General features: G+C 40.5%; 1 protein-coding gene across 1 annotated transcript; it reads left to right on the top strand.

Annotated features, from left to right (window-relative positions):
* The first annotated feature begins 206 nt into the window (after positions 1–206).
* LOC5502374 (rab GDP dissociation inhibitor alpha) lies at positions 207–4,386 on the top strand. The gene is made up of 3 exons (XM_001623507.3): positions 207–1,320; positions 1,730–1,929; positions 3,627–4,386. Exons 1-3 carry the CDS (start codon positions 312–314, stop codon positions 3,762–3,764), a joined length of 1,347 nt encoding a protein of 448 aa, XP_001623557.2. The 5' UTR covers positions 207–311; the 3' UTR covers positions 3,765–4,386.
* The last annotated feature ends 5,690 nt before the right edge of the window (positions 4,387–10,076 follow it).

Here is a 10,076-nt window from a genome sequence, read left to right as displayed (position 1 = left end):
TAGTTAGCCAATCAATTATTCGATTATAAACCCATCCCCTTTTATGAGCCCGCAAATGCCGAAAATATTCAGCAGTGGGTGAAAAAGAAATAGTGTTTTTATCAAGAGTTTTCATTGGACAACACCAATAAATGAGAACATAGAGAACCAATAAGCAAGTCTGTGATAATGGCAAGTTCGTCACCAGTCCTTTCGGAGCTTTACTTTATTCCAATGTTTTGACGTTTCTTTCCGGCAAACAGCAGGATCAGTACCTGTGAGGCAGAAAATTGATTTCTCGAAAGAAACATCCCTAGTTTTCAGAAATCGCCATGGATGCAGAGTATGACTACGTGGTGTTAGGAACAGGTCTTAAAGAATGCGTTCTAAGTGGCCTTTTGTCGCTGAACAAGAAAAGGGTTCTTCATATGGATCGAAACAAATATTACGGTGGCGATTGTGCGTCGCTCCACCCGCTAAATCAGCTGTATGAGACATTCGGCCGCACCGATTTTCCCGGAGATTCGCTTGGGAAACCCAGAGATTATAACGTCGACTTAATCCCTAAGTTCCTCATGGCTGATGGTACACTAGTGAAAATACTCGTACACACGGGTGTAGCGACGAAATATATGAATTTCAAGCAGATCGAAGGAAGCTTTGTTTACCGTGGAGGGAGCGTCCACAAGGTCCCCGCAAACGAGAAAGAGGCTCTCAACTCTAGTCTTATGGGGATTTTCGAGAAAAGGCGCTTCAGGAATTTCCTCATTTTCGCACTAGGCGTCGAGCCGGAAAATGCTTCTACTTGGAAGGATTATGCAGGAGGGAATTTTGACCCAAAGAAGACCACTATGAACGATGTGTTCAAAGCGTATGATCTATCGCAGGACACTGCAGATTTCACGGGTCACGCTATCGCGTTGTACCGAGATGACGAGTACATGAGTAAACCCTGTGAAGAAGCAATCATGCGAATCAAGCTATATTACCAGTCCTTGTCCAAGTATGGAGGGTCCCCCTATATCTACCCAGTATACGGCCTGGGGGAGCTCCCCCAGGGGTTTGCCAGGCTGTGTGCAGTTTGGGGTGGCACCTACATGCTAGACAAAGCTATTGATGAGGTAATCATGGAGAATGGTGTCGTCAAAGGTGTTAAAACACAGGGTGAAGTTGCTAAGGCAAAGGTTGTAATTGGCGACCCATCCTACTTTCCAGACCGCGTGAGGTCTATTGGGAAGGTGGTACGATGTATTTGCATTCTGTCACACCCTATCGCCAACACCAATAACAAACAGTCATGCCAGTTGATTATTCCACAGAACCAAGTCAACAGAAATTCTGGTAAGTTTAGAATATTGTTTTTTTTATCGTTTTATAGTAATCGAAACCAGAGGTATGGACAAATATAATGTATTTGCATACTTTTTAGGCCCTCCACCAATCACTGATGATAACAATGATCATTTCCCATGAAAAAAGCTGTACTAGCAAATTTGTAATGTACACATGTCTTTTTATTATGTAAACCTCATAAAAAAAAAACAATACAACAGCAATTCTCCATAACTAGGCAACATGTCATCTGCATCATGTAGCGTGCAAGACAAAACAAAAAGTTTAAGCCACTAACGTTAGCTATTTCCTCATGACTACAAAAAGATCCATACAGTTATTGTAACCACTGTAAACTTTTATTTTTCTTGCTAAATTATGCAAAAATACAAATGAAATTTATTTTAATTTTCTTTAGACATCTACATCTGCTGTGTCTCACAAACCAACCTGGTCACTCCTAAAGACAAGTACCTTGCTATTGTCAGCACAACTGTTGAAACAGCAGATCCTGAAAAAGAGCTGGAACCAGGCTTAAAGCTTCTTGGGAAGATTGATGAAAAGTTTGTTTCTGTGAGCAATTTGTATGAGCCGCTGGATGATGGCACAGAAAGCAAGGTATAGTAATTGCTATATGAAGTGCTACTAAAGTACTTCAGGATTTAGGATAAAGGGAAAGAGTTCCTGAAGTCTTGGTATTCGTTAAGTTTCTAGTTGTTACCCCCTAACTTGCCTTTCGTTACATGGATGAGTATAAACTAGTCTTCCTTGCTCTGTCACTCTTGATCCGTCATACTGTGTGGTTCTTCTCTTTTTTGTTAAGTTTCTAGGTATTGCCCCCTAACTTGCCTTTTTTTACATGGATGAGTATAAACTAGTCTTTCTTGCTCTGTCACTCTTGATTCATCATACTGTGTGGTTCTTCACCTCATTCTTGTTAAGTTTCTAGTTGTTGCCCCCTAACTTGCCTTTTGTTGCATGGATGAGTATAAACTAGTCTTCCTTGCTCTGTCACTCTTGATTCGTCATACTGTGTGGTTCTTCTCTTTCTTGTTAAGTTTCTAGGTATTGCCCCCTAACTTGCCTTTTGTTACATGGATGAGTATAAACTAGTCTTCCTCACTCTGTCAATTTTGATTCATCATACTGTGTGGTTCTTCACCTCATTCTTGTTAAGTTTCTAGGTATTGCCCCCTAACTTGCCTTTTGTTGCATGGATGAGTATAAACTAGTCTTCCTCGCTCTGTCAATTTTGATGCGTCATACTGTGTGGTTCTTCACCTCATTCTTGTTAAGTTTCTAGTTGTTACCCCCTAACTTGCCTTTTGTTGCATGGGTGAGTATAAACTAGTCTTCCTTGCTCTGTCACTTTGATTCGTCATACTGTGTGGTTCTTCACCTCATTCTTGTTAAGTTTCTAGTTGTTGCCCCCTAACTTGCCTTTTGTTGCATGGATGAGTATAAACTAGTCTTCCTTGCTCTGTCACTCTTGATTCGTCATACTGTGTGGTTCTTCTCTTTCTTGTTAAGTTTCTAGGTATTGCCCCCTAACTTGCCTTTTGTTGCATGGATGAGTATAAACTAGTCTTCCTTGCTCTGTCACTCTTGATTCGTCATACCGTGTGGTTCTTCACCTCATTCTTGTTAAGTTTCTAGTTGTTGCCCCCTAACTTGCCTTTTGTTGCATGGATGTGTAGAAACTAGTCTTCCTTGCTCTGTCACTCTTGATTCTTCTTGTGTGGTTCTTCTCCTCTTTCTTGTTCAGTTTCTAGGTATTGCCCCCTAACTTGCTTTTCGTTGCATGGATGAACAGGCGTGTTTCCAGGATTTTTCTTGGTGGGGGATGGGTGCGAAATCTGAAAAAGTAGACCTTATTTTTTCGGGGGTGGGGGGGGTGGGGGAGTTCTCTGATAAAAATCTGAACACCCCCCCCCCCCCCCCCAAAAAAAGGATTGTTTATGCCTTCGCAGTATTGCCACAGGATTTTTATTGTCGGATTTGGCGACATACCTGACTATTCTAGCTTATGCTTCATAGTTTTGTCTTCAAATAGCACTTCTATTGAGAACCGAAAGTGGACCTTTGGCCATTATGAGGGGACGCACCCTCTCTGGGTTCAGGCCTGATGAGTGTAAACTAGTCTTCCTAGTTCTGTCACTCTGGGTTTGTCATGCTAGGATGTGCTATGCTAGGAAGGCTTGAGCCCTCAAATGCCACCAAGGATGATGAGTCCAAAATGGCTGCGATGAGACTCAGTTTAAATTGTATTGAAGATGAAACTTTTGCTGTGGATTTAGAAAAGTTATTTTTTGCAGATTGTTATTTCCAAGTCTTACGATGCCACAACCCACTTCGAGACAACTTGTGACGACATTATGGACATGTACAAGAGAATCACTGGCGAAGAGTTTGATGCCAGCTGTATCGAAATCAAATTGAAAATGAAGGACTAGTAGTCTCGCAGTAGAGTATAAAATCTAATCTTAAAGATTTCAGATTCATTAATCGTACAAGGGTTGCATGTTAAAGGAACACTCTGGTATATGCAGCTTTTTAAAGCATTTTTCCATTTCTTATTGTTTTATCTGTCACTACTGGTATAGCTGAAATTTGTTGATATGTGATGGTTTTACCAGTTAGAAAGATATGATTTGATTTGTTCAGTATACTGTAGGTTGAACATTTGTGGAATTCTCAATGTACTGGGGCTTGAAGATTGACCTTCCCCTCTATTTGTTTAGGGCAATTTGCAGCAGTCAGAGTAGGTTGATTTCAGTTCAAATGTAAAATATTCAAATATTTCAGAGTTTATTTTTAAAAATTTATTTTATTTATTTATTTATTTACTTTATAGAAATATACTACATGAGATGATATTTCTAGCTGAAGGGAAATTTATGAAATCGAATTTAATTACAAAGTATAGAATATCTGATTCAATCAGTGGATTTCAATATTTTTTTAAAATTAATTAGTATCAAACAAATATTAATATGAAATAATGGTTTACTTTAGGGTAAATAATTTGTCCAGTAATGTTTAACTTCAAATAAATGCAGATATGTACTAAATTCAGATGCTGTATCTAATCTGTGTATTTATCCTTGTAAGCATTAGATGTACCATAGAACTACCATATGATCGGCATAAGTAGCTTTACATGACTAAAAACATTGGGATTTAAAAATCCCAAAGTAAATTAAAAAAAAAAAATCAGCTTTGACATGGTTAAAAAAAGATTGTACAATATTTGTCACAGGATAGCGCTTTGTTTGCCGCTAACAGTTGTATGGGTTGAGTTTAATAATTCATAAGTGGTTTCCCTTGCAATGTAAACACGGTAGAACGTTTTTGGAAACCACGTTTTAAAAATGACTTAATAGTAAATGGAGTCGGATGACAAATAAACACAAAAAGTAAGAAACTGATGGTATAACTAACATATTTGTGTCATGTTGTACTTGAAATGATAATTAAATTTAACAAAGGGCGAAGCTATGAGTTTTCCTGTACGCCTCAAGTATCGCCCGAGGTACGAATCAAACACGACCCCAAGGTATAAGGGACTCTTCTCGGATATATGCTGCCGAGAGTCGGGTAAGTGTTTTTCTATGACAAAAGGTCTATTTACCATATACGGAACTCTTCTTACAAATCCCCGCCCAAGGAATACAGTAATGTCCAGGCCTTTAGAGTTAATGGCGTCACTAAAGACCATTTCAGAATTATTTCCAATGATAATTATAGTATTCAAGGTATTGGAGTGTCTACGAGGATTTTTCACATAAACTTGAGATGTGAGATGTCGCGTTTTAAATACAGCACTAATGTGCACGTTGTATTAGAATTTCATTGTCATTCATTTACATTGAAGCCCTATATTTACTCAATTCCCTGGAAAACATTTGGAATAACCATGGAAAGTATCATAACACAAAGATACTTTATTTTCCCAAAATGCTTTCTTTTTTCCCTGCTATTCAATTTGGCACACTCTATCCTGTTCTGTGGTGAAATCAAAAGGAACAACACAAATAAAACACGGAATAATAAAATAACAATTGAGAGAGGCTGAGGTTCTATGCTGTCATAACACATATGATATGCAAGGGCGGGTCCAGGCGGGGGTGCGGGTGGATTGGGTGGCCTTTCACCCCCATTCTAATGAATACTGTAAATAATTGTATGATAAACTCCTTTTCGTGTTTTTTTTTTCATGTTTATGTGTTTATTTTTTTACAAATCTGATCGGTTAGGTTTATATGGTATCAAAACGCAAGCTCTACAGTTAAACCTACGGTTCACTATCTTGTCTTCCACACAGTATGGTGTCTTTGGTGCCAGTATTCTTCTGCTTTTTTCAACCGTCAACCAAATTATCTATCGCTGTTGTAATAAGTTACGGCTTGAGTGATTCATAGTGGCTTATCTAGTCAGTATGCGGGAAATTCTCGGAGTCGCAGTCAGAGATAGAAGGCGACAACATGGTTCTTCCAGTCGGCTTTCTCGTGCTAATTTTCTGTGCTTATGTCAAGGGAACTTCAGGAGACTTAACCTCAGCCGTATCGTTTGCGCTCTGTGATGATTTTCATACGTCCGGGTTAACTTCTGAGACATCTTTCAGAATTGGAGTAATACTTAAAGAGCCCATCAATGGCAATGCGGTTATCGGTTTTAAGATCCGCGCACCGTTCCCATCTCCGAAAAGGCTAATGTATCCAATCCCCCAAAATCAGAAAAAGGGAGTGGTGATTAGCAGTCTAACCGGACTGACTGAGATTTGTCTTCAAGCCCTTGTTGTCGACACTACCGTCTTTGTAGACACGCCGACGGTTTTTAAAACCAAGTGCAGTGAGGACGATAAAGCAGCCGTCATTCCAAAGTGCAAAGATCTCGAAGAAGATTTTGCTCCCGCCCGAATATGCCCAGAGCGCCTATCCCAGGTTTTAAAAGACAAGGGTGTCATCACTTCTATCCCAACTCTCCCTACTCCAGGGTCAGAGAACCAGTTTGAACCTCCAATTTACGATACCACAGAAGATATGACACAAGCTTCTATTGCCATCACTGACGGGCTTGTGGAAGGGGGAAAGAAGTACATTAATCGTTACTTGACCGGCCTCAAAAACGCTAAGAACACTGTTAAGCTCAGTAAGATTGGAGGTACTCTAGGAAATCTCAAGTCATTTGCCAGCGCGATTGGACCATTTCTAGGATTCGCCGGTGGTTTGGCGACTATTCTGACGACCTTTCTGACTCCAAACCCATTTGATGCTCTCGCCGAATATCTTGACAAGGAATTTGAAGCTCTCCATTCCCACCTCGACCGAATGCAAGGAGAACTTAATACTGTTATAACTGATGAAAGTGTTAAGACCAGAATGAAGGATACCTTTCAAGCGATCCGATTTTCACTGAGAGAATATGACGATATGGTAAAGAGCCTTTCCCGCTTTTCAGTATGCGGAGCTGATCAGCTACTCAGGAACGAAAAAGTGGACTTGTTTGTGGAAGAGTTCAATCGACGAGACACTGACCACCATCTCCGCGATCTCCTGGAAGTAGAGGAGGGCGGTCTACCCCTCACGGGCTCACTCCTCAAGCCAATGATGAAAAGGTATTGCAGATCCAATCCATCCAAGCTCATCCAGTTTGTTCGGGATGTCACCACGTACGCGCTGCTCGGCACACAAGCGCGCAATGCGTACGAGCAGATCAGATGCGTCAAGCGAAACATGGAGCACTGTAAAAGCGCTGTTCTGCTCTGCTACAGACGGCCGGGAACCAACAGGGAGATGTGTGACGACGAATTGCGTACTTGCATCTCGGACCGAAACTGTGAGGTAGAGGATGAGGAAGAGTGGAAAGGAGAACTTTATAGACTGCTCACAAGAGCCAACGCGTTAGAGGTAGCACTAACCAACCCAAGCAAAGGTTTGTCAGAGTATTTCAAATTTGATATTCGTAGCGTGCTGTCCACAAGCACCAATAAGATGACAGATGCTAGTAATTATTTTGTAAATAACATCATGTTTGATTCTGAAAACTGGCCTAAGCATTGTATTCTAGACGAACGTGACAATACTGTGGTAACTGCAGTTATTAAATCAAACGCACCAACCGACGCCACAAAACTAAATGGCGCGTTTGGCCCCTCGGTTGGGACCAAGCGACGCGGACGAAACATGGAATTGATCAAACTTAAAATCAAACATCCCATAAAAGGTGTAGATAAGGGAAATACTAAACTCAACGGTAAAAAACCTCATGACTGGCACACTGATAATGGTAATTCTGTTAGTCATGTGACTTGTGACGTCGGTTCGGTGCATTTTAGTAAAGTTCGCATGACTTGTGAAGGCGAGGCTCGTTACGTTAGTAAACATCATCCAGGGGGACTTGGCGGTATAACAATTCATGTACTGTACTGGTCGCCTGAAGACGCAACAGAAAAAGATAAGCTCGTTTACATGGAACTCAACCCTGATACTAATGAAGGCTACCTTGAAATCAAAGTGCAAAACTCCGATGTATACTACATCCCGTACCGTAATGGCCACCATCCACGTGGTAATTACATACTAAGGATGGGGTGTTGGAAAGGGAACAATAGGAAGAAAAATTATAATTGCGATCGCTTCTTTGTGCTTGTTCCTGCCACAGGCACCGATGAATTAAATGATAGAAATGCTACTCCTGTTGAATTCCCAGTTCCTCGCTAAGTCAAACAGATCATTGTCTCCCTGGAAGATTTGTGTAAAATGTGAACCAAGGAATAATATCAATAAAGGCTGTACTAAGATTATCTTTTTATTGTACATCTCATTTCTTTTCGGGTGTCAACTAATGGGTAAAAAAGAGAAATCAGGGTTTCTCTCGGTGCTAGAGAGCTGTGCGTTTTGGATCCTGGTAGCATAGGTCGTGCATGCCGCCACCCATTTTTCCGTCCGCACTCGCTCGTCGTGCTTCATCTTACTCGCAACATAGCATAGTATTCATTTTTATCGTCTGATTTAGGGTAGGCTTTTCAATATTTTCGATTGATTTTATAAACGTTGCATAAAATTCTAAGATTGTTTTTATGAAATGGCATCACTGTTTTTGCCAACTTGAATGAAACCATAAATAAAAAAAAGGTGTGGCAAGCGATTATTCTCAAGACATAGTTTCTGCCACGATTTCGAGACGGTCCGGATATGACAGAGCCCGTAAATCAGCTCGACGCATCAGATCGTAGTGAGAAGTTCTCAAATGATGGAGTGCCCGCGAGCGACATGTTATTTTATCTTTTCTGAAGCCTATGCGCAGTCAGGGGGGGGAGGGAGGGAGGGGGGAAGGTTGGTGGCTGCGGGGTTATAACCCGTCACGCCCTCTTGCCCAGGACAGCAGTACTACCCCCACCACCACACACACACTTTTCTGAGTGGATGGACAGGAGCAAAAAATGGCAAATTTCAAATTGTAAGGTTGTGTCAGCTCACATTTTCTTGATTTTTTCCCTATAGGTTCCTTTTGTAATATAAAACGAAATAAGCATTAGTATTTTCTGTGATATGATTTGATTCAGCAAAGCCATAAATCATGAAAAAGTAGTAATTTTTGCCCAAATTGGGCAATTTCAGGCAAATCGAAAGTCTTTGAGTGGATGATTTCTTATGAAAGAGGAAAGGCCGTTAGGTCATCGGTACATATGCATCAGCCGATCATAATTTTTATAACTCTTGCATAAAAAACAAGGTTAGCCCCTTGCATTCTTATAAATGGCGCCATTACTGCTGTAGCCGTAGCCGGGTTTCCTAACCATTTTTACCCTGCTATTAGAGGCTTTTTCCTAGTGTTTCTCGGTTGAAAGTTGTATTCGCGGTTGATAAAAACGAACAACGCAAAACCCCGAAACGCGAATCGGCAAGGAAAGTGTAACGCTAGTGTAACGGATCCGCAACCCGACACTGACAAACTCAATATTTTGGGGTATGTAAGGTGGGAAGCACAACACCGTAGCTCGCAAACTACTCGCCCAAATAGATTCGAATTTCATCCAGACTAGATTGACTACACAATAATCAAGTACGAATATTATTGAGATTTTTAAGGTTTTATCTCGTTGTAGAATGAACGGCTCATTTCAACTCTATATGTTTCCTTCAAACTAAGTAACAGCGTAGCGTGATCACACACTGTGAGCTTGGGATACCTGTGGTAATATATGGCATTCGCGCTGTCCCCCCTACGACCCAAATGGCGATGGAAGTGCGAGTATATGAACCCCTAAGTGCTCCACTTTTTTCTAAAATCAGCACACGAACTATCTTTAGATCGCGCACATTTTAGCATAGTTCAGTTTACTTTTCTTGTTTCTGAGCACGAAAAATATCATATGCAAGTGCGCGACTGAGCAAAGGAGAACAAAAGAATAAAGATGGCAATAAAACATTATGCCAGGATCACAACGCGCTTTTAAAACTCAGCTTGGAGATGGTTAAAAAAAGATTGTACAATATTTGTCACAGGCTAGTGTATTGTTTGCCGCTAACAGTTGTATGGGTTGAGTTTAATAATTCATAAGTGGTTTCACTTGCAATGTAAACACGGTAGAACGTTTTTGGAAACCACGTTTTAAATAGGACTAAATAGTAAATGGAGTGGGATGACAAATAAACACAAAAAAGGAGGAAACTGATGGTATAACATGTTCTGTGAAATGTAGGATGTATAACATATTTGTGTCATATTGTACTTAAAATGATAATTAAATTTAACAAAGG

Source organism: Nematostella vectensis, chromosome 3 (genome assembly GCF_932526225.1).
Source record: "Nematostella vectensis chromosome 3, jaNemVect1.1, whole genome shotgun sequence".
In the NCBI taxonomy this organism is placed as follows: Eukaryota; Metazoa; Cnidaria; class Anthozoa; order Actiniaria; family Edwardsiidae; genus Nematostella; species Nematostella vectensis.
The sequence above is the reverse complement of the archived record's forward strand: the minus strand, read 5'-3'. Positions and strand labels throughout refer to the sequence as shown.

Excerpts from the sequence above, each read along its gene's own strand:
- LOC5502374 (XM_001623507.3), top strand. The coding sequence starts at position 312 with ATGGATGCAGAGTATGACTACGTGGTGTTAGGAACAGGTCTTAAAGAA. Across the intron at positions 1,321-1,729 it reads CCAAGTCAACAGAAATTCTG|ACATCTACATCTGCTGTGTC; the intron begins GTAAGTTTAGAA and ends AATTTTCTTTAG. Across the intron at positions 1,930-3,626 it reads ATGATGGCACAGAAAGCAAG|ATTGTTATTTCCAAGTCTTA; the intron begins GTATAGTAATTG and ends TATTTTTTGCAG.